The 25,318-nt window shown below is 42.6% G+C and overlaps 3 protein-coding genes across 5 annotated transcripts in view; 2 read left to right on the top strand and 1 right to left on the bottom strand.

Moving 5' to 3' along the window:
* Sema5c (Semaphorin 5c) overlaps positions 1-7,705 on the bottom strand; it is a 70,267-nt gene extending 62,562 nt beyond the window's left edge. Inside the window, exon 1 of the mRNA XM_070663175.1 lies at positions 7,211-7,705. The gene's annotated coding sequence lies outside the window, so the exon portion shown is untranslated. The remainder of the gene's footprint in view (positions 1-7,210) is intronic.
* Positions 1-25,318, top strand: part of LOC139106599 (venom protease) — a 51,302-nt gene that overhangs the window by 18,998 nt on the left and 6,986 nt on the right. For all 3 annotated transcript variants that reach the window (XM_070663505.1, XM_070663514.1, XM_070663496.1), the window contains one exon: positions 25,193-25,298. The gene's annotated coding sequence lies outside the window, so the exon portion shown is untranslated. The remainder of the gene's footprint in view (positions 1-25,192; positions 25,299-25,318) is intronic.
* On the top strand, positions 14,803-18,382 carry LOC139113583 (uncharacterized). The gene is made up of 3 exons (XM_070674819.1): positions 14,803-15,062; positions 15,528-15,682; positions 16,801-18,382. Exons 1-3 carry the CDS (start codon positions 15,013-15,015, stop codon positions 17,070-17,072), a joined length of 477 nt encoding a protein of 158 aa, XP_070530920.1. The 5' UTR covers positions 14,803-15,012; the 3' UTR covers positions 17,073-18,382.

Below are 25,318 nucleotides of genomic sequence, written 5' to 3'. Positions count from 1 at the left end.
AGAACTCCAGATAAGATATCGCGCCAGATATTCAGAGAAGATTTCTGCGATGATTATCTCGTCTCGCGACGTTCTATATAAACTTCCTCGGAGAGATTTATTATATCGGATTGAAATGTAGGTGACTGATAGAACACGGATGTAACAAAAGTACTCTTCTTACCATGAATAAAATTTAGATTCCGATAAAAAATTATTAGGCTACCGTAAAAAAAAAAAAAAAAAAGTTGATTATTCCGGGTTATCGTTGGAAATCGAATAAAATTAACATAACACGATTTTAAATCTTCATTAACCACGTTTTATTAGCACATGCTTCGAGTTTCACGTATGAGAAATCGATATGAGTGTATCCCATTTACAAAACTTAAGATACCGCGACTTTAAAAACGTTCGACATCGAGGGTGAGATAAATCCGAAAGAATCCGAGACCGTGGATAATCGAAGACGCGATAAAGAAGCCCACGTTCCGCAAACGATATCCACTGGCGTGACCGAACGAGAGCGATTTAGTCGGCCGGCGACGTTCGAACGTCCGATAATAAATTCCGTGTGAAGAACACCGGCGAAAAATGGCAACAATTCCGGAGGCGCCTATCGCGCGGTCCAGGCGCGCTTCTTATGTTAGACACAACGCAGCGTTCACAATCTATCTTGAGAAGAGTGTTGCACTCATCCCGCAAACGATAAGCGGTATTTTCGGTCCAGCCCCAGACGCAAACCTGGCGCCGGTACGGTGCCCGAAGGCTCACGCTAAGAAGAATTTATAGTACGCGAAGTAGTAAAATAATTTCAGACGTAAAGCTAATGATTTTCGTTAACAAGCCTGAGTAAGACTCGGAAGGTTACTTCAACGTTGAAAAACGGAGAGACTCGTAAAGAAATTGAGACCTGATCGAGACTTTTACCTGAGGTTCGTGCTGTTTACAGACGAGTGTACCTAATGATTGGTTTTCCATTCGCTTTTGTTGACTCTCGATGAATTTACGGTAGCCTGCCCGAACCTTCAGAAAAAGATTCTTCCCAACATCACGGTATTACATTGCAAATATTGTTACAAAAACTCGAAAAATTCCAAGTTAAAGCTTGGTCACTCGGACGCAATAAATCAACAAAAGAATTACTTAAATTTATTTTAGACATAAACGCAGCCTAAAAAAAAAAACATAAGTTTCTTTTGTTAAAAAAAAAAAAACTTTCTTAGACAAAAAAATAAATGTAGACCCACGTGCTGTGAAGGCGCAGAAATAAAGCTGCAGTAAAATTATAGTGATTACATTCACGGGCTAGCGTACGTTTCGGAACGATGATACATTTTTGAACGGGTTTCTCGATTCGCTCTCAGTTTTATCTACACGCGATTTTCGGAGGACACGCACAATTTGCACAACGTTTCACGGTGCCGGGCCACCTTTCCCCGTCAGAAATCACGCGGCGAGGATGGTTAAGAAGCGTTTTTTAAATTTCGATCTGCATCCGACAGTCCTCGACAATGGTTAGCCGTGGGGTTCCTGAACGGCAAAGAGATTTCGCTCGGACCCTCGTCCCCGGCAAAAAGTGGCCCTTTGGTAAGGTCTGGATATCGTCTTGCGGGCCGAGGGCGCAGTGGCGTAGACGCCGTAAAAGGTCACGAATACTAAATCACGCCGTGGCAACCAATCGATCCGGATACCAGCCGAAAACGATTCTCGACCGACAATTTACTGCCCACCCTTTACGAAAAAGCCTCGAATTATTCCTTTACGACGTTTCTTTTTACACTTAACCCCTTACAGCCGAGAGATATTGGATTCCGCGCGGGCGTCGAAGTGCAATATGAAAACTTGAGGAGAGAACGTACGAGTTTTATAGCGCTCGTAAATAAATTTTTTTTTTTATTTCCGTCTGGTAGGCGAAACATACTATATAGAGACTGTCACAGCGTCATATTCGGAGCGTACTAAATTAATTTCGTTGAATTTATCTCTTCGTGTCGTAAACTATCGCTGTTAATTATCAAGCGATCGGTATATATGGATAAATAAATCAGGAGACTTCCCGTTCTCGAGTAAAATAAAATTTTAAGATTCGGTGTAACGCACAATTATCGTTTGACGAGATACCAAGTTTGCAACGATTTTTTTTTCCGCGGAAGAATATATTAGCAGCATGATACTCGGCGAGATTAACATCGAAACGGGCAACAGCGTCAGTTTAAAATTTACATGACACCACGGTATTTGAGCCAGCGCTCAAATATGGGATTCGTCGCCACCCCGGGGAATATAATACTCTCTACGACACCGGCTTCTCTTTGATCGTCTCGAATTCGTCGTTTCGTCAACGCGGACGCGTGTCTAATCTGAACGGGGTAGATAAAGCTTTACGCAAGAGAGCACGGAGAGAGCAAACGCGCCGGGGATTTCGAGAAACCAGATATTTTCCTCGGTCCCGAGGTAACGCGGCAGGCAATTACTAACTTCAACGACCCAAATAAGCTAGAAATTTAACTGAAACATAATTCTAAAATCCAAATTTTATCGTGTAATTTTAAGGTAAACTTAAAAAAAAAAAAAAAAAAAAAAAAAAAAAATAAGTAACGCAATTGTAGGATTATTTATTTGCGAACGATTTCATATTAAAATTACCACTTATGACACTTTGCTAATTATACGTTGCTCGTTAAGAAGCGTACTCATACTTCCAATTTCGCCTTTTTTAATTCATTTGAAGAGTCCCGCTTTTAATTACGAGTTTGGATGAATAATTCACCCAGAGATCTCGCGAAAAGCAGCAATCCAAATTGAAAATCGCACGGTACGAAAGCTCGGCAAAAATTTCTAGCTTCTTTGTGTGAATATAGGTTGCGCGATTTAATCGAGACGCTGAGAAAACTAGCCGGGCAGGAAACGCTCGGCAGAAAGTGTCCCCCGCGGTGCGTTTCGCGCTTAATGTCCCCGCATAATCCTATTACGATACCGAAATGCTCCTATAATGTCTATCCGGCGGAGATTAGGATCGACGGGAGTCATGAGAATCGACGGCGGTCGCGATCGTAAAACTCGACGGACTCGTGCCGGATTTTAATTTATGTCGTGAGAACGGCGCGTTGCGAAAGTCTTTCTTCGACACGGCGATAGCTCCGGACACGCCTCGCCTCTCCTCTCATCGCTACATCGTTCTCGTACCGTTACTTTTTCCGCGATAAGCGCCGCAGCCCGATTAGCGCGCTCATCATCGCCGGGAACTTATGGACGCGCTCCGAGAGACGACTATCGATCGAGCACCGCCATAAAGTCGCGTGCATTAAGATTGCGCTGTCTACTAAATCCGGTTAATAATATTCCTATCATAGGTGTATAATATATAATTGTGTGTATTAACATAGAAACGACCGTATGGATAAAATAAGGATTTTAATAAATTAAAGTTTAAGTAAAATATTTGCGACGTTAGGAATTAATAAAAAGGATAAATACTTTAAATATATATATATATATATATATTTTTTTTTTTTTATTTAATATATATTCGGCTATTGTAACATTGTGTGAATTCACGACTTGGAGCATTTATGCCCCAAATACTTATGCGCGTGTTTGCCTGTACCTGACGTGAAGACCCAAACTATTGTGCCTATAAACCTCAAATCTGAAAACCTCTCACGGCTACCTATCTCGGCACGCACGTCAGAATAAAATAACTATTCCATCCCGCAGTTGACCGCAATATTCAGAACGCAGCTCCATTGTCGCCTTCACGAGCGGACGAAAGTTGACGCGAAATCCCTGCGCGATGTAAGAATTCGTTCGCTGGTAGAAATACGCTCGCGCGCTAATAAACGGATGTGTAAAGCAAATCGTATAAATTACGGGGGCATCTTTTTTTTTTTTTTTTTTTTTTTTTTTTTTTTTTTTTTTTTTTTTTAATCTCACCCAGCCTCCGTGCTGTTACATGTACTCATCAGTCGGACAGGCCATTACGTCTAGACAGCCGAGTATACGAAAGCGGCGCAACACGCTGCCTGAGCGCGACACGACGTGCAGCGTGTTTCGAACACGTTGCACGCGAATTGCGCGCGTATCTCGATCTGCGGTTTTCACGTTAGGCCGTCTCACGTTGTATCTACCTCACGTGTCCACTTGCGACGTGTACCCTCGCGAGATACCTGGAGGATTAACACGTAAACGGCCCGATTAATGGCACGTAAAGGATGCGCGCGTGAGATCGAAGTAAAGTGCGTTTTGACAAGTCCGCGATATTAAAAGATAAATTTAAATCACAATTAATTACTTAATTGACTATTATCTTAGCATTCCAAATGCGATTGAATACTTTCGGTTCGCACGGAGAGAGATTCATTCTCGCGACGCAACCCGCGCGGTTTCCACCCTTTGTTCTTTTATTTAAATAGCGAAACGCTCGCTCGCGCGGCTTTACGATATCGTTCTTGGGTTTATTACGTTCGTTTTCGCGGAGCACGTGCGTCGATTGCAATGAGTTTTATAATCCGCCGCGTCGATTAACAATCGCGCGAGCCGCGTCTGGTTATTGTCTCGACGACCCGAAGGGACCGACTCGGGGAAACCAAAAATCTGAGCCTGCGGTCGTAAACGACGCGACGTTCTTCTTCCTCTCCTCGTCCTCTCTCGCTCTCTTCTTCTCGGCAGGCACGAAACGTAGGGGACACGCTTCGATAAATTATTCATGCCCTCGCGGACGAGTCGTGCTGCGCCCGGGACACTTTTATATAAATTTTTATAGGTTGTACAAGAGCGAAGTGGTTACGTCTTCGGGAACGACGCGCGATTTCCTCGTGCCGATCGACCGGCATTCATGCAATATATATGCGCAAATCCATTAATAACAATCGCCGGGAAACAAAGCTGGAGCGTAACGTTCCGTCTAACGCGGAATAAACGTATATAGTATCTAATATTATTTATACCCGCGGTATTTAATGATATTTATGACAGCATCTTTCTATAAATTATTTGCCTTTTTTCTCTTTTTTTTTTTTTTTTTTTTTTTTTTAACGTTACGTCGATCGCGGCACTTTTAAGCCGAGGAGCTTTAATGCCAATGAGACCGTCGATGCACGTTGCTCAAATTATGCGCAGCCCGCAGGCGAGATTTGAACGGTAAACATATATTACGCGGGGAAAAATGCACGGCAATCTTGGTCTTTTTGCTTGAGAAATAGATGCGAGAGATCGATGTGATCTACCGACGTGCGTCGATGTTTCTAAAGATTCGTTTTAACGACGCGAACGCTAGTCTCGTTGTAGATATTCGCTGGAATCGATGACGGCAAGATTAAATGTTAACTCTGCCTCGGAGAAATTATTTTTTAGAAACGGTCTTATCGATAGAAAACATCGAATATTTAATAATTAGTCGAATGTGTATATGTGACGAAAGAGCAACGGTATGCGCGTGTAATTGGCATTTTGAGAGCCCTGACGTTTTAAATTCTATCATTCCCGCCCGAAAGATCAATTGAGCGTCATCACGCTTCTATGAATCATCTCCTATCGCTGCATTTCTTACAATGAAAACTTTATCTCGAGAATAGTTCAACTCTCGTGACTGTAAACTTTTTACCCGCGCACTTAGGTACATTCGCAGATAACGATCGAGATACGAACATATTTTTTAACCGACAAAAAAGGGGATGTCTTATCGTTAGCATTGTCCGTTCGGTTCCTTTCGATTTTCGATGTAACCATTTTGTTTGGAACAGATAAAAAAAAAAAAAAAAAAAATAATAAAAAATAAAAAACGCGTTCTCTCGCATAACGCGTGGCTCGTAAACCACGCGAGGAGCGAACGCATCGCGTACGCCTTACGTCGAAATTATTACAATCGCGCTAATCACCACATAGGGAAAATATATGTATATATCGTTTTCTCCCGGTCTCTCTTTTCCTCTTATTCCTTCTCTCCCGCGCTCAGGATTACGACCTCTGTCCGCCGTCCGTGATTTGTGCTGCTCCCGAGGCGACCAGTCCCTGCGTTTGGAACGGTAGAGACGAGAACGAGAGAGAAAGAGAAGGAGAGAAAAAAAAAAACAAGAGAAACATAGAACGGACGACTCTAATACGCGGGCGTAAACAAAGTGACCGGAGGAAGGAGAGAAATCGGACGAACTGAACTCGTTGAGCGTCAGTTGTTTGACTTTTCCCTCCTCTCCTTCCTCCCGCCGGACACTTGGTACACGGTGGAATATCCCGCGCAACGCGCCAGAAAAACGCAAAAAGCTAACGAAAGATACGGCGTGTATAAAAAACGGCCTCTACCCCTCGCGTCGAATGTTTACTCAAGGAACCAAGGAACACAAACGTCTCGAGCGAGAACGAAACGGGAACGAGATACCCCCCTTTTTTTCTTCTAGTCTGTCGACGTGGCATATTGAATACGTATTTAATCGCTACGCAACGAAAAAAAAAAAAAGAAAAAAAAAAGCACCGCGGACGTTTAGGAGAGATGTGATAAATCATGATAATTGTAATGGAGCAGCGTTAAAAATAGAGACGTTAAAACACAACACCGATCGTCGTAGTTACGACAAAAACACGAGAGTTTGCGATAAGATATCGACACATTGGCGAAATATTAATATCACCGTCACGAAATGTTAACATTCGGACTCGCGGGTTTCCAAGAAGAATGTTAATGTGCCAGAAAAAAAAAAAAAAAAAAAAATCTGTGTCGCTCTGAGAATATCAATCACGTTATAAGTTTGATTTACAATGTAAATTGGACCCGGGTTCATGAATAAAACCATCGAATGCGTGTGGACTGCGCGAGGTGTAACGAGTTATCCATAAAAACAAAAAAAAAAAAAATTTAAAAATCATGCCCGGTGTAATATTGATAATAATTACCGTACCGTTCGAGTTTATCGGAACCAACGCGAGGGGAAAAAAGCCGCGAAGAAATCCGGAGATAAATAATCCGCGATCGCATCAGGATAAATTTACACCGAGACAAACGACGAATCATGGCCGTCCGGAAGATGCGCGCGAAATTGGACCACGAAGATCGGACGCACGTGCGCGCGACGGACGTCACGTCGCCTCGTTGATCTCAATCGAAGTCGTGCGCGAGAAGATAAAAAAAAAATAATAAAATAAAAGAAAGAGAAAAAAAAACACGGCTTTGGCGACGAGCAATTTACGATCACGCGACGTAAGATGAGACGAGATGACTGACGACGAATTTACTCACCGACGTCGAGAGTGAGAGAATCGAGTCAATTAGCAATCCCGTGGTTCCATGGCCTCTCCAAGTTCCGTACCCGATGCAGTCAGCGTCCCGTACCGCGCGGATACTTGGCTCGCATCATAGAGTCACCGCTTCGTAAACGCGCATCCGGATGTTGCACTGAAGATGAACAGAAGCCGATCGTCGAAGATGCACGGGCGATGCACTGGTTCTCGGTAACGCGACGCGACGGCGACGTGGCCGCAGCTTTGTTTATGATCGCGCGACGATGCCGGTGCGACGCGAAACGAACCACCGTTAAACGAAGCCTTGGCAGCCAAACGCCGACTGAACCGCCGTACGAGCCGTACGACGCGGCTCGGCATCGCCACCACGCGTCGGTCGCCTCTCCTTTCTTCAGCACGTTCTCTCGTTCTCTCTCGGTGTAGGGGCGGTGGTGGAAGCCAGTTTCAAAGTACTCGCGGCCGCCGCTAAGTTGGCGCCAGTCGACACGCGGTACTTAAGATTGAGACGACCGAATGGGCAAGCTCTCAAAGATTACCTTTTTATTTATTTTTAATAATTAAAAAAGAAAAGGAAAAAAAAAAGAAACGCGATTGCCGCTTCGAGAGCTTCTCCGAGAGAAAAAAGGGGAACGCCACGAGATAGCGGAATACACGGGAGCGGTAATTGTTAAATAAAAGGAAAGCGTCTTTGCTCAGCCAGCTGAAATGCGAATTTTCCTCAGCGCGACTCTGGTGGTCGCGAATCCATCATCAGTGAAGGGACGAAGGAGATGAGGCAATCGAGATAATTGAAAAAGATAAAAAAAATTAAAAAATAATATCGTTATTTCCAGCAAAATTATTGCACTTCGCGGATAAAACGACGTATTAAATTTCTCACGCTAGAGACCAAAGTAGTCTAATCTTCTCCTTTTTTTTTTTTCTTTTTTTTTTATTGCGGCCAAAATTATTAATTTGCGCACATATTATAAATGTAGTTTATGCCATAAATTTATATAAAAATATATAAAAAGGTATATCTCGTGGTCATGGCTCAGGTCAGTGCAGTCGGCGATCTTCGACGATCGAGGAAGCTGCGTGAGCTCGTGTCCCTTTATCAACGTAAAAATCCGCGTTGCTCGTAGTTACATTTGCACCGCGGGAGATCTCTATCCGCGTAATAATCGTAAACAATTTCTAATATGTGCATACACGCAGGCACCGTTAGAAACTCGCCGCGCGGACCGCGTACCCGAAGTGCGTGCACGCCGCAGAAGTGGCGTCGCCGTCGAACAACAAAGCGAAAGGACCCCTCGAAGCGTGATTCGAGAGTGTGGACCGAGAGAGCCGGCTCTCCTTCTCTATGCGTGTTCCCGTAGCCGTTCCTTAACCCGCATTAAGAGAGCCTCGCTTTATTACACCGAGAAGTGGCATCTGGTCGTCACTTAGTCGCGCTAGAATCACGATTACGCGATCTACTCGCGCGATTCTGATTAATTTTATTCGGAATATTAATAAATGGCACGTAAAAAAAATTATAAAATATATAATAATACGCAATGAAACTTTGGTAATAGGAGACGATTTATTTTCGGCGAGAAATGCCGCGCCCGATTTCGAAACGGATCGTTATTAAATACTTGGCATGTTGTTTGGGCTGCCGAAAGCACGTACAAAAATTTCGAGATACTTCAAGTGCATTTTAGGCAGTCACACGTGCAGCTAATATCGACTGAAGTCACGGATTGCGTATTCCGATGAGACGTAACGTACTTCTCGTGTACTATACGTGACAAATACCGAGTAATTAAACGCGAGAGCCACTCGACACAAATTTCATACGTGATACAGCTGCAACGTAAAGAGTCCTTGGGAGAATAATATATATTAAAAATATAAAGAAGAAATTAAAAGAAATATTAATTGTAGTTATTAATTTTAATTTTTAATTATAATAAATTGTTAAATACAAAAGGGATTAAAAAAAAAACGATGAAATAATGGGATATAAAATACAGTTACATGCGAAAAAAAAAAAAAAAAGAAAAGTAACTTTCCCTTGATGCTGTAACTTTTGAGCGAGGGAGTGCAAAAGATACACACCGGGGGATCGCAGGAGTGCTCCCAAAATATCGTAAAAGAAAGCGTCTAAAAAAATAAAAATGTACCATCGTTGCTCTTATTTCTACAATACATCCGTTACGCGGAAAATCGTTTCCTCGCAGAATTCCGCGCTTAGAGTAATCGGTCGAACCCTACCCGCTGCTATCTCCTTGTCGTCGGTAAACAGGAGCGAGATAAGCAACTGCGGGATAAGGGACCTGTCATCCGTGACGGAGTACGTCCCGTCCCAAGGCTTGCCTCAAGGACGATAACCCTCCGCGAACTCGAGTTGGTTCGAACTGGACCCGATCGAAAGAGCGAGCGAAATAGAAGACGTTCTTCTTTCTCTTCGAGCCCTTTCTCGCCCCCCTCTTCTTCTCCCGGGATTCTGCCCTTATGCGTCTTATTTCGAGAACAAGATGATTACGTTTACGATCTAGGTTCCCCGCTACCTGCTCCCGCTCCGGCGAAGTCGAAGGTGAATATATATTATCGGGAGAGGCTCTCTCTCTCCGCGCGGAGGCACTCCGACGTACGGTCACTCTCGCATGAGTTACCTCGTAGGAAGGCGGCGACGGGAGAGGAGGCTTTCAAGGACGAAGAAGGAGAATCGGAGCCGGAGGAGAACGCTTTTACTACAGAATTGCGTGGGGGGTCGATGCACGCACACCTCGACGCAGCCTGTACGGGGAAACGATCGTAAGAGGAACGTCCGTGCCGTACGGAGGAGCGGTTTTTCGGCCCGGCATAATCCGAATTCGAAACCTGTTCCTGCCCCGTGGGTCAACAACAACATCCTCCTACATCCTGCTCTTCCCAAGACCGCCCTTGCCGTCGATCCGGCCCGAGTGTACAAGCCACTTCCATCGAAAGTAACGCGCGTATAAACCCCCGGTGTCAAGTACCCAGATGGTGGTTACGTTATTTTTCTCCGGGTTTTATGGCTTTATTTCGCTGCTCGGAAGCTCGAGCTCCCAGGACTTTTCGAACCCGCGCGAACACCCCGTGTGACTTGCAGATACATTTGCACGGCTAAAAGCGTTCGCCGCAAGCTGGATGAAATAAGAATCCCTACTAGGTTTTAAAGAAAATATCCGAAATATATTTTTTTCTCTGTCTCTCTCTCTCTCTCGATCTTTTCGAGGTTCCGCCGTACGTGGAAGGTGCAGCATTATCTTGATGAAAGCGCTCGACCTAGTCGACACAGGCAAGGAAAAGCGCGCTTTAACGACGACTTTAATCCGAAAGAGAAACGCGGGCACACATGCGACTTCCCCGGCTGAAATCCCGCGAGGATGAAAAGCGCGCGCGACTCTATCGGTCCACTTTCTCCCGAGGCGTAAATTGCAATCACGTCCCGCGGGATTTTCGTTCCGCGACGAATCAATTAGGTGCTACCTCGCGTGATTATTCGAATCTAAAGGAAACTCCCGACAATCATCTTGTCCGCGCAGTCTCTTCGCAGGAGGCGTCATAATTCCCGCGGCGGACGCGTTCAATCTGAGGCTTATTCCGCATTAATCGTGACCAGCTGGCCGCGGTTCGCGACGCGATGAGAGGAAGATATAGTCGTTTCTAGACCCGTAATTTTATGATACTCGCAACGATTGAGATTTCTAATTATAAATTATAAATTTATTCGTCTCGAGTATTTATTGTTAGAAGCATTATAAAATTATGATTGAGTTTAAGTATGTATAGAATTTTTTTTCTTTGCAATCAGACGATAAAAAATGATAGAATGACGCTTGAATTGATTTGCGTCACTGAATTAATAACCATACTCAGCCAAATAAGGGCGTTAACGCTGGTTGCAGATCGTTTCATTGTGGTTCTATATTATATTAACGTTTCGTGGTAATACGCATTGATTGGCGCTTGGACCAGCGATCAATTGGAGAACCGTTCTGGCGCATCATCTCGCGAGTCGTTCGTAATTCCTTTGTAATCGGATTTCTCCGCGTTTGAGAAAGAGAGCTTTGAGGGAGATTGCTTCTCGGAAAATAGCGTTCCGGTTAAGAATAAAAGATCGGATGGTCTCGATTTACAACGCGCTCATTAGCGCGGTGAGATTCTTTTTAGATGCAGGGCACGGGGAACAAAGCACCGGTTTAAATATCTCATCGAGTGTCGTTCAGAGAATGCGGGTCGACGCTCGCGTTGATCGCGCTTGCGATTCGCGAGCAGTAATAGTCGTGAGAAGCCCTTTTGATTTTCCACAGCGTTATCATAAAACTACCGGCTATCTTAATTGCAAACGATATTGTTGAAATAAATAATTAAATCTTGTACTTGTACGGCAGTGAAATATTTCGCAGAAACGTTTTAATGACGGACAATAGTACACGTGACGGATGGTCGTAGCGTGTATTTTACCGAGTAATTAAGAGTTAATATCTTTTATTTAATTACTCTGGCTTAATATATGCGAATCTCATAAGGTGCCACGATTAAAGCGGGGCCAGATAGACAATTAACGCGCGAAATGGAGCACGTTGCGGGCGCGATTATTTCCGCGAGTTCCCTTTCACGCCGCGGCGGTGGTATACGTCTTGAAAGCCAGCGGTTATTATTGCGCCTTCCGTATTAAGCATCTTTCGCCGCGAGAAGTGACCTTACGGCCTCTTATCGATAGACCGCGTTGCGTCTTGACACGGGCAAGTAACGAACGTCGACGAGCTCGTAGATGAAATCACGCTACCAATGGGGTTCCGATGTATAGATAAACTTTGCCGATGACTTTTGACAACAGCCGCGATTTCACCTCGCGATCTCGACGCCGATGATTTCACTGAGATTCCCCGACGTCCGGCTCTCCGCTAATTCCGGCAATGATTCCCGGTTCAATGATTCTCGCCGCGCGCGTGTACGGGCGAAGCGACGTGGCGATGCGGAAAATCGGAAAACGGAAAGATCGCGAGTGGCGATAGCGCCGGCCGGGATACCGCCTCGATAAGCGCGCGTCACTCATTTTTGCATTCCGTCGAGCCGGAGTGATCGAGCGCAGTCAGAGCAACGTTACGTTAACGTACACACAACGGTGCAGTCAAATATGATTGAAGGTAATAGCTAAGCTGCACTGCAAATTGATTAGATTAATCTCGCGGCCAATTCAGGAATACCGCGCGCGTCGGAGACAGCCCCGTAATGAAGATTAATATCCACTAAGAAATCGCGGCGCGGCACGGCGTATCCTCGAATCTATTAGCCTCCGCGAGATACGGACAGCGTCTGTTCGAATGCCCGTGTCGAGGAACAAGAAAAAAAAAGAAAAAAAAAAGAAAAAAAAAAGAGAGAAACATCGAGGGAAGAAGAGGGGAAATAATTACAGGGAAGGCCGTGTCCGCAAGGACGAAGATCGTGAAAAAAGGAAGCCGATGTAACAACGTTTTCAGTACCCCGGCGAAAGTAGTCCGAACGTGAAATCGAATCAGTTGAGGCGCCGGCTCGAAATCCCCGAACAAAGGTCCGTCTGAGTCTCGGCAGCTCGACGAAATTTCGAAAACGCGACAAATTTCACTCTGAGACTTTATGGAAAGAACAGAAAGATAAAAGTTTCTATACGACGCATATAAATATTATCATATCATTACTTTGTATATAATTTTTTTTTTAAATCAGTTAATTCAATTTAATGCCAATTAAATATCAATTAAAATTGTAAAAATAGGTTTCCTCGAGTAATGCGTAATGAACGCAGAAGGAATGCTCACGCGTTGGTGATGTAACGATTGTAAACTAGTCGCGGGTAGCGATAACGAGACCGCGAGATAAAAATATCGATAATGATGGATAAGCGGGTGATTAGAGTCCCCGTCATTGCGAGTAATTTTCTTAGAAATTTGTTTTGCACGTCGGTCGAGAGCGAGGACGAATTTCGTGCCGCTGCGGATCGATCGGACCGCGATGCTACGAGTCATCGTCCTAAGGCATTGCGTGCGCGCGATAAAAGGGCGTAATAAGCGTCCGCGCAAAAAACACCCTGAAAGAATGCATTAAGGTGCGATTTCACGCAGCTAAGCAAAGCTGGCGTTGTACCCCCACTCTACCGCAACGCAAAGCCAGCGTTAGAAAGCTAAAGCTAACGCCTGCTACGTTTTCATGTAGAGAAGCTTTGTATCATTTGGCATGACTTGAATCATAGCCGAAATTATTAGATAAAAAAATGAATACCGAAGATAGTTTTTGGAGTTTTGTGTAAATTCAATGAATCGACGACGGTATTTCCTCAATATCATTAATGCACGTCGCACAATATTATCTCTTACGTCATTAATCATGATTTATGCCTGCGGGATTTATCCCACCTTCCCGCACACTTTTGTGGGTCATTTTCACCGTGCGACATTATCGCGCCGGTTTATCGAATAATCGCCACTTATAACGCTATTACAATTGCCGCGAGTTTAATCACGAATAAACGTGCAAACAATGTAATTGCGGTAAACACGTCGAATTAGATGAGGCTCGATTATCGGTCAGATTGCTTAAAGTCTGGAGTGAATTACCGAATGGTAAACTGCAATTTTACGGTTAAGAAAGGGAGGGGGGGAAAAAATAAAATAAGGAAAAAGAAAGAAATAAACGCACGTGCCTAACCGCGGCGAGCGAAAAGAAGCTGACGCTCGCCCGAAATAAATCGCCTGTGTTTTTTTCTTACGACCGCTTCGTCAGATCCTCTTACTCTCAATCTTAATCGGCTTCACGGCGCGCATCTCGTTACCGCGTGCGATCTACGACGTTTAGGGACGATTAGAGTGCAGCGAGGCTGCGACACGATTAAAGAAAAGAAAAAGAAAAAAACACGTAACGATTTACCAGGCGAGCGAAAGATTGGAACCGGTATAACTTCGATGATTACGGATTCAGACCCGCAGGACTGATCTCTTATTCGCATTTAATATTTTATACATATATTCGGACTCGTGTACTGCCCTTGCGTCCTCAGTCGAGCAACAATTGCAATAAAATTGCCGATGAAAAAACACGACGGGGCAATTAAAAAATTCTCTCAATGCGGATTCTGCTGCGAGTGACCGAATGCGAGCGTTGATAAATAGTCGCCGCTGTGATACGTTTACAAGACGCTAATTGCGGTAATTAATCATGCGCGCGAGCTAAGAATTGTTAATTGTACGTGGGGAAAACGCTCGCGGTTTCTTCTTATTAGAATAAGTTGCAACCGCGTTTTGAGAGGTAACAAAATTAGGGGCAACGATTCTTAACATCGCAGGCAAAGAATCTACGCAACTGTTTTCCAGACGCGAGATGTGTGACAATTCGGCGAGGAAATTAGCGAATTATTGCCTATATGGCTTTTTGTTATTGTCGTCGCGTCGCGAGCATCGCTTAAATTCGCGTAAGTTCCATTTTAATCGCACACAAAGTACCGTTTATAACGCAAATTACACGATATTGAAATAGCTCGGGCATTCTTTGCGCACGGCCGCGGTGTAGTAGCTTCGATAATATCGTTACCAGAGAATGTCTGTCTGTGTATATAAGTGCAGAGAAACGGCGGAGCGCGACAGAAGGTTATAGCTGCGCTAGAAGCAATATTGCCGCTCGTTGATCGCCGGTGCACGCAAAATAAGGCATTTGTGCGGTATCGCTGGTGTACGTGATTTAACTCAAAGCATCTTGCCTGCGCCTTTTCACAAAGGGAACGAGGGAAGGGCCACTTTCCTGCTTGTCGTCCAGCAAAGACCTTCGGGCAAAATGACCAGGAAAGTCTATGAAATTCTGCTGATTGTTGCGTTATCGGCCAGGTCAGTTTTTATCGTCCGTGACAGTCTATTATTAATTTTTCATATGAACGGTGAACATTAAATGGTCAACTGTAAATGCGGTTAGCAATTGAATTTAGTACGGGGATCTCGTCAATTAAATCTGGACCGGTCAAGTAAGCTCGAGCTGCGGGCACGATTTGTTAAGAGAAAATTATTCACAAGTATGTTTTTTTTTCTTAGTTTAAATTTTGTTTTTGAGAAAGAAATAAATTAATTTCCACGTCGGCTGGTCAGCGTCAACGATAAGTTTTTACTCCCGTCATATCGTCATATGCGCATTTATTCATGGTCGTCGCGTATGAATCATCGTTTGCATAGATGCGAGCGCGTAGCTCGCTGTAATTGCGCATATGTATAATTGCATACGTGTCCGAGCAAACGAACGATGTGTATAATTCGTCATTAACCTCTCGACAAGTCTCTCCGTGATTTTTTATGTTGCAGTCTGGGCGCGAGTGCTCCGGATTGGGGGGACGAACTCGGCCGCAACATCGAGGAGCAAGTACATCAATTTACGACAAATTTACAATCGCAAATACAGAACTCGTTGCGGCCGGTGTTCGCGGATATTGATAAGACGATTCAAAATCTACCGAAAGGTAATTGATTGTGAAATATTTTGTGGTATTACTTTTTAAGATAGGAGACTAAAACAAGCCAGGTTTTTTTTTTTTAATTTAGTGAAACATTTTTTAGATTGGTTTTCTTTAACGAATAAAAATCGCAAAATATTTATCTGCGTTAAAGTGTATCGCGAAATTAAACAGATAACTTTGTACAATTTTGCCCGATATATTTTAACCATCTGTGTCAATACCTTCAAGTCGATTGCCGTTATTTTTCCGGTTTGGAGAAAGCCAGGGCATCGATATCTCAAAATGAGGGAAATGCAGTTTTCGTTGCACGTAAAAGAGAGAGAGAAAGAGAGAGGAGGAGGAGGTCATCGCGTTCGTGATATTCTTTATCGTTGCGAAAGATAGGAGGACGGAAATACGAAAATCGCATCTCATTTGAAGCGCAATCGACGTTCCTTTCACTATCGGCCGTGATACGAAACAAGACACGCCGCATTCTCCGCTAAGACCGTGATTCTTTTTCCATTCAATTGACCCGTTAATGCGTTACGTTTAATTTTACGTGCAACGTTTATTCGCGCAATTAGCATGTAACTGCATCTGCGAGCGTATCAAATCGTATGGCGTTATCGGTGATTAATAACGATAAAAATTCAATCGCCCTAATACCCGCTCAGAATTAAGCTGGCAATTGATATTGTAATTTAAAAGCAATTAGTCATCGAGCATGTGTCATGAAGCTGCACTTGCTAGATCGAATAAAATTCTATTATGATAGCACGCTAACGTCGACACGTTATTATCATTGTTTAAATCAATCGAAATAGTTTATTGAAAATAATATTGCTTTATAGATAAAATGTAAATTCTCCTCAGATTTAATTGCCTTAAAACAAATGTCGGAATTAAAAAGTAGAAAGGAACGAATAAAAGAATTTAAGATAATGTTTTCCTTTGCGTAATGTTGAAAATTAATTTTTAAAGAATACTATACCTCTTTTATTGCACGAAGACGCATAACGTATAGTCTCGTTTAACTGATTATTAATTATTACGCAAATATTGCGCGACGTACAATCGACATAAAATAAGAAAAAAAAATTGATAAGGCAATTTAACCTGCAATAAACATTTGTTCACAGATTCGCAAGGAGTTTTAATATCAAACGGGCGTGTAATAACAAACGGTAACACAGTAATTACGAATACCGTGAATGGTCTGACAAAAATGATCATGTCCGGTCGTAACAATGACGGCGAGCCATACGTGCGTACCATTGAGGAACGGAACGATGGGGGGTATCTCGATCACTACGAGATCAATGTCAATCCAAGAACCAATTCTACCGAGAAAATTCACTGGAGGCTTGATCTCGCAACTCCCGGTGCCAAACCCGAGATCATTAACGACTAAAAGCGAAACAATTACCTTATTTTCACGTTGCGCATGTAACATTAAGTCATGTAATTTGGATTGCTTAAACTTTATATGAACTTTGAATTGAATTAAATTTATAATAGTAAAAAAAAAAAAAAAGCTAAAAATATAACGATAAAACTGAAGCTTAGTGGTGACCTTATAAAAATGTTTACTCTGCCCATATTCGAAAATGTACAATTACTTGAAAGTACATTTGATAAGCGATTTGATAAGTTTTACACGTTTACACGTTTACACGCGGAATATCTTTATTTGTCGCGCATCAGCTGCTCGTAAAATGCGACAGTAAAATTGCGAATGGAGCGGTCGGGAAAAGTCCCACAATTATTGATTCGCATAAATTAGAATGATTATGGGTAATTTTTATTATAATTTTTTATAGGTCGCAGCAATAAATTTGAATTAAAATAATCCGCTGACGTTATCGACTTTGGGGTATCAATATCTGCTCATTGTGATCGATGTATGTTCAGCTGAATAAGCATCCGTAACAAAGAACTCTCTAACGTGTGTACTTTGAATACGTACCGAATGGAGCTTTTTTTCGATTAAATACTATTCCCCGCGTTTTTACGCATTTATTCTTAGAAAAAAATAATTGTCAATTATTTAATTAAATTAGAAGACGTTGCATTTACCGTACTATTTATTCAGCTTTCTTTTAAACGCATAATATTAATTAACGTTTGAAAGTTAATTACCATGTAAAACGAGGATGTAAATTTTTTTTTACTATCTCCGCGGTGTTTTTACGCGGAGAAAGAATGTTCGCTAAACAAACGTTATTACGGCAGTTAACGCGACAGTGATGCGACTGAATACTTTCACGTATTTTATGCGTTTCTATGAAAGCGCGGCGAGCGCTAAAGGACGAAATCGTTACGTGTGTTTTTTAATACGCAGGAGTCCTATCGCTTAGCTGTAATAAAAAATACCAAGTACCGTAATAGTTTCGTTTCGGGAAAGAAAAGCGGTGCGTAAAAAAAAACACACCAAAATAAACGACATAAATTTGCGCGAGAAAGAGGTTTTGGCCAATAAAGTATCATTTGCAACGATATACGACTACGAAATTTTTAGTGGACATGGGTAGAGTGTCTTTTCGATTCTTATGCAGGATATACACGCGTGTGCGATACAGCTCGGCATACTCGTGCATTTTTCTCTCCGCGCAGTGGCGCCGAAGCTGTATCTGACAATAAAAACGTCGTTACCCGGTGCATAATGATATTTGTAAATGCCATTATCGAGGAGAATGTACGAAATTACATGCATACATTACATTTACGTCTTTGATATTTTCGCAGTCACCTGGCGTGAGTGCTTTATTTCGGCGTAACTACGGCCCTCATTAACATACTTATAGAATTTTTTTAACGCGCTCGTAAACGTCGTTAAAGGCCGCAAAAAACGTCGCTCGCGTCCCGCCGTAAAGTAACACTTACATCACGATGCGATTTTTACGAGTTTGCCTTTACGCGAATAATCCTGGCGCCCAATTAATTTTTTTACATTAATAAGGAGGATACTTGGCGCGCGCGCGCGAGTTACAATTGAAGAAACTAATATCTCCGGAGAGCTCCCGTAAATATTGGATTATTCGAGCGAGTAAAAACGAAAGTCGAAACTATACGCGTGCATCAAAACGCGGGCTTTCGTTGTCGCGTAATCGGTGACGTATGTGCTTTCTTTTCATTTTTCTTCCGTCGCCACTCGCCTCTACGCCGCTGTCGATAGATTTACATACGCATACAAAGGGATATACGTAATACGAGCCTCCCTACGCGCCTCGGAAAGGGATACTCCCACGTGGGTTTTGCTACGTGCGAGATCGCTCAGCCGCTTTTTTCGGTTTTTCTTTTTTCAATGGATGTGGGATCATTGTCTACGCGTGATCGCGACCACGAAACACGTGGGCGTGAACGCGTAGGGACCGCCGAACGTTAGTTCTGGCCTTGAAACTTTATTACCTTATGGTATTATAGAAACAAAGTTGTTAATGCGCACTGATAAAGACACGCATATCCATTTAATCGGTCGCTTTAATATTTTCTTTAAGGCAAGCGCACCCGAAAGCGTCATAAAAAAAAATAACGGACCGGCAAATTAATCAGAATGAAAATTTAAAGATAAAAATTTCTTTTATAAAAGTTTCATTAAGTATTGTATTATAATACAACGTTATTTAAAATGCAGGATGATTTTATTTCTATTCTATTTCGATTAATTAACATGCAAAGGTTTAAATAAATGATAAATTGTACAATTGGAGTGCTGTGTCGATTCGGTAAAACAATTTTCTCGCACGATTGGAGGATCGGGCAGCTTTCCCCGAGCGATGCGCGCAATAATTATCCTTTTGTCTTTCGCACGCCATTGTCGATTGCCGCCAGCGGAACGTGCGTTTTCCAAAGTGGAAACATCTGTTATCTTAATCGAACTGAGTGCTCTCGAATATCCGGCTAGTGAATTGAGCTCACAAAACACATACGGTGCTCTCTTTTTCGATGTGTCGGTAAAGCTTTTTGCGGTAAGTCATTAAAATGCATGATTCTCGCGGAAGCCCAACAGAACGAAATCTTCACGGCGGCGTCTGTTTAGAGACACCAATTTGTCTGGGCCGGTGACACGAAATGGGTCGTTAGAGATGATAATCGTTGGAAGGACGAGGTCCTTTCGGTATGGAAGCGTTCGAGAAAAAAAAAAAGAGCCAGAATCGCGCGAGGCGGAAATCTGATTTACGAATGGGCGATCCGAGGACGAGTATTCTCTTCTCCCGCTCAGGAAAAAAGTTTCCGGGAACTATCAGCGTTTGAAATACGGATCGCGTCGTCGATAAGAACGTTGTAAAAATTGCCGTCGATTTATCCCCGTCGCTTTAAAATACGAGGAGACACAAACCGCTGTTTACGGATTAAATAGAAGTCTCATTGATGTGCGGAGATGCGAGGAGTGATTTAAATTTACTACCTATACATACATTGCTCGTTCCCCTTTCGATGTTTAGCGCCGAGATCTTTAGATACGCCCGTGAAGTAACGCCGTTTTAATGAAATTCCATGAGCTGCGTTGCATATCAAAGTTACGCGAAGCTTTGATATACATATATAAGATTTACTTGGCGAAGCGGTCTTCTGCTTGGACCAACTCCAGAATTACTCGCTATATCTTTCGTTACGATTACACGATGTGTGCGATAATCTCAGGTGACGTCTTCATTCCACAAGATCCTTTCACGTTGAAATGTCTCGATAGCGGCGCTAATTACCACAGAGATACGGCGAAGATCATTGCGTTTCTCCTTTAGGTTTCTTCTCCCTCTCGAGTCCGCACGCGTGCATCTCCGGTTAAGAAATGATTCGGCTTGAGAGGCAATAATAATGTGTCTCCCTTATTCGGTTCCTCTTTTGCAGTCGATTTTTCTTGAAATCTTACCGAGACTCCCGTCACCATATTAATTTCTACTTTATATGCCGATTGCATCGGACTGCGACACGGCCGCTCGCTTTGTAACTCATCCGAAATTATGCAGCGCTTCGACATTTAGTTACTTTACGAGGGTGCAATCTTACAGCTCCTCGTCTTTCCTTTACCTCCCGTCCTTCGCTCTCTCTGTTTCTCTTTTCTTTTTCCCTCGTATTGCGTTTTTCGGATCGCGAATGGATTTTGTGGAGAAGATTGAACGAGCTCGGGAATTGAAAGACGTAGAATTTCGATTTCCATCGTCGCTAGTAAAACGGCAGTGTCAAATGCGAAAAGCGAATATCACATTTTCGCCGTAATTCGAGTTCTTCAACATTTAGATAAAATAATTATTTGTCAGAATCAGATTGTCTTGACGCGAGATGAAGAATTAAGAATTTCATGTTATCTCATAAAAGATAAAATAATTTCTCCGACAAATGATCGCTCCGCGAAAATGTTCGGTTATCGCGGATCAGCCCAGCTTATTGGCCACGACATACGTTTAATAATCTCGCCATCGATATTTTTCCCGACGCTTATTAACGCTGTCACTGTTATCGAAGGTGCGTACGCGCCCGCTCGTATTTTTCGCGATTTTATCACCGCGCCCTCCTTTAAAGTAATTTAAACGCCATCCGTGAAAAACACACGCACGCACCGACAAAAATACAAGGTAATAACCGAATGCGATTGCCGCCCAACGGGACGAAGCTTTTTCGATTTTTTTCGAGGGTCTCCTGGGAGTTTCACTCGAGCGGCTACCAGCTTCACTTCGACTTTATGTACCAATTATGCCAACTCGAAGCGCACGACTATGCGACACGACCGCGACTTCGTAACTCGTTACGAATTATTGTCGGCATTGCCACTTCGACGTTTAGATGGTTTACGATTCCTTCATGGTCAGCTTCGATCACACTTTCTCAATTTCTCAATTGCGGAATTGAAAAAAGCCTTTCTAAAATTGTTTCCATATAACGGAAGAATAAAATCTATACATCTTAAACGGTGGGCATTTAATTCTAGAATGAGTGTAAAATATAGAACTTTCTAAAGTATGAAAAAAATTTTTAACGGAACGTTCGGGCGTACCCGAGCAATCGGATGGTGAAAATAACGTAGTAGAGATCGTTGAATTCTTGCAATATTCTGCGCGGAAATAAATCGGTTTGCGTTTTTCTTTTTTTTTCTCTGTGATAATCTTGAGGGCGTCGTTGCTTTCTTCTAGATTATTCCTTACTTTTAATAGCACAATGGAATTATAAACTTTTAAGATAGAACATTAACCAGGCTGCACTGATTTTACGGCTTATGACTTAATTTCTTTACGACGTTTTTATTTTTAGAAGACATTCTACATTTAAATGACATTTTACACTCTCAAAGAATTTGTCTAGTCTCTCTTTTTGTCTCTAGCACCGATCTTTTTATAAATCACCGCAGATAAACTCCGACTGACGAAAATAAGTCACGCTCGCAATCGAATTCGCGAAAGTTATAGATGGCTCGTGTAAAAATAAATAATTATTCCTTTCCTATCTAAAAAAGCGTGTGAGACGCTTGAATTAGCTAAATTTCGATTTTGTAATGTAAATTTTTAATGTACAATGCATCAAAAATTTCCCGTCCCACTTAAACAGACTGCGGACTGTCAGTTGTATATATTTTTCATATTTTCTGTAAGTACAACCGGTGTGGTTAAAAATTTTTGATGCATTCTACACATCTGATTTATCTGAAAGCAATATAATATTAGCACAAATAAATACATATAATATATGTATACAGGCGCGCGCCTGTATTTTAATTAAAGGTAATAAGACAATTGTCTTATTTAATTAACTAAATAAAGATATTGTAGAAAAAAGCATGCATCTTGCCAATCTGCATGAGCATCAGCGGAGTTGTAGATTTCAGGCGATGGCTGTAACATAAAATAAAACATATTATTGTAGACATGAATATCATAAATTTATGCTCACCTAAGAGTTGCTCCGCCGATACATGATACTCCTCCTCCCCGAGATGGGACGTGTCGAGTCATCTTTTCGCGCACTGGAAACTCTCGCGAAATAGTCCACGACACTCACACTCATCAAATATTCACCGCGCACTTTATTACATTATCACTCACAGTTTAAATTATTATTAAAACACGGCACCCCGTATTATATACAAAAACGCGAAACTGTACACTCACACTCACTCACTCACACTCACTCACATAATATTCACCGCGCACTTTATTACATTATCACTCGTAGTTTAAATTATTATAAAACAAGGAAAAATTGTTCGAATAGGACTTTAAAACTACTAAAATACGCGTCGCACAATCCGGCGTAACGCGAATCTCTCAAGCAGCAGATGCCAATTTCCCGAATTGCGTGCAGTAGCGCACGCACTATCAGTCACGGCTAACGAAACAGAAAACGACACTCCGCGAGGGACCGACGAATACTCCGGGCTGTACGACGATCAATTAAAAAATAAATTGAAAACGCGAATTATAACCCGAAAGCGCGAAACAATATTCCGATCACGAGAAAAGCGACCTTGTTTTGTAATAACTTAAACACGGCACCCCGTATTATATACGAAAACGCGACACTGTACACTCACACTCACTCACTCACACTCACTCACATAATATTCACCGCGCACTTTATTACATTATCACTCGTAGTTTAAATTATTATAAAACAAGGAAAAATTGTTCGAATAGGACTTTAAAACTACTAAAATACGCGTCGCACAATCCGGCGTAACGCGAATCTCTCAAGCAGCAGATGCCAATTTCCCGAATTGCGTGCAGTAGCGCACGCACTATCAGTCACGGCTAACGAAACAGAAAACGACACTCCGCGAGGGACCGACGAATACTCCGGGCTGTACGACGATCAATTAAAAAATAAATTGAAAACGCGAATTATAACCCGAAAGCGCGAAACAATATTCCGATCACGAGAAAAGCGACCTTGTTTTATAATAACTTAAACACGGCACCCCGTATTATATACAAAAACGCGACACTGTACACTCACACTCACACTCACTTACATAATATTCACCGCGCACTTTATTACATTATGACTCATATTCACCGAGCACTTTATTACACTATGACTTATAAACACCGCGCACTTTATTACTCTATGACTCATAGTTTAAATTATTATAAAACAAGGAAAAATTGTTTAAATAGAAATTTTAAACTACTAAAATACGCATCGCACAATCTAGCGTAACGCGAATTTCTCAAGCAGAAGATGCCGTTTCCCGAATTGCATGTAATAGTAGTGACCGGCAATAATAGCATGACTTATTGCGGCAACGACGACTAACGCGCGTAAGCTAGGGTGGAGTGCGTCAGGCCTTACCGCGGATCGCGTACGTGAGTCCTGAAGTACCGAAAGAAACGAGAAAACGAGAGAAAAGTTGGAGGAAAGCATCTTCATGCTCTGTTCTGTTCGCGACCGTACATGTGAGAGAGAACGCACGAGCGATCGCTAAGAAATCATTAGAGGCGCCTATAATGATTTCTTAGCGATCACTCATGCGTTCTCTCTCACACGCACGGTCGCGAACAGAACAGAACATGAAGATGCCTTCCTCCAACTTTTCCCTCGTTCTCTCGCTTCTCTCGGTACTCCAAGGTTCACGCACACGATCCGCGGTAAGGCCTAACGCACTCCACCCTAGCTTACGCGCGTTAGCCGCCGTCGCCACAGTGAGTCAGGTCATCATTACCGGTCACTGTACACTATTAGCACGTCTTACCAGACAGAAAATCGACACTCCGCGAGAGATAACGCGTACTCTGGCTGTACGACAATTAATTAAAAAATAAATTGAAACGCGAATTATTATATCCCGAAAGCGCGAAACAATATTCCGATCACGAAAAAGCATCCTTGTTTTATAATAAAATAACGTTCTCCGCGCACTAGATCACTCACGGGATATTCACGACACTTCCGTTAAATCTTTAAACACGACCCTGAGACGTAAGCGCGGTCTAACTGTCACTTTAATCCTTCGGTCGGTGTAACGAACGACACAAAACTTGCACGAAGCACCGGTATAAAACGCGCCGCGATATAAAATATTCCTACCGCGGTAGACACTCGCGGGATAGTCCACGACACTTCCTATTAACCTTGAATCCCGACACAAGAATCTAACTGTCACTTCAAGCGAGGTCCACGTCACCTTGTTGCGCGGTCAAAAGTCGTCGGTAGAATGACCGCGAAAACTTCCCCCAACCCCTTCAATGTTTTCCCTACTATCGCGCGGGATATTCTTTCCCCCCTTGTGTTACCCCCACCGGGGGGTATTCACTATCCCGCTTTTTATCTTTACCGTTATTCAAAACGCGCAACCACCTTTTTTGTTAAATTTTCGATTTCGACTCGAGAAATCGATAACTCAATAATTATCGAATAGAACAAATTATTAATTATAATTTCACTATCCCGCGGATATTCATTATCCCGCGTTTTATTTTTACCGCGCTTCAGAACGCGGTACCGCCTTTTTTGTTAAATTTTTGATTTTGATTCAAGAAATCGATAGTTTAATAAGACATCGAACAGAACAGAATATTAATTGTAATTTTTCTGTTTCAGATAATACTCTAGCATTGAAGGAAGGACCGACCCGACATTCCGCAGACATCCTGAGAGGAGAAGGAGGCTCAGGAAGGACATCATACATCGGCGGAGCAACTTTTAGGTGAGAATAAATTTTTTAAA

Source organism: Cardiocondyla obscurior, linkage group LG01 (genome assembly GCF_019399895.1).
Source record: "Cardiocondyla obscurior isolate alpha-2009 linkage group LG01, Cobs3.1, whole genome shotgun sequence".
Lineage (NCBI taxonomy): Eukaryota > Metazoa > Arthropoda > Insecta > Hymenoptera > Formicidae > Cardiocondyla > Cardiocondyla obscurior.
This window is presented reverse-complemented; position numbering and strand designations above follow the sequence as displayed.

Bases quoted from the DNA above. Each gene is read 5' to 3' on its own strand.
- LOC139113583 (XM_070674819.1), top strand. From the start codon at position 15,013: ATGACCAGGAAAGTCTATGAAATTCTGCTGATTGTTGCGTTATCGGCC. The intron at 15,063-15,527 runs GTCAGTTTTTAT...TTTATGTTGCAG, and splicing joins ATTGTTGCGTTATCGGCCAG to TCTGGGCGCGAGTGCTCCGG. The intron at 15,683-16,800 runs GTAATTGATTGT...ATTTGTTCACAG, and splicing joins GATTCAAAATCTACCGAAAG to ATTCGCAAGGAGTTTTAATA.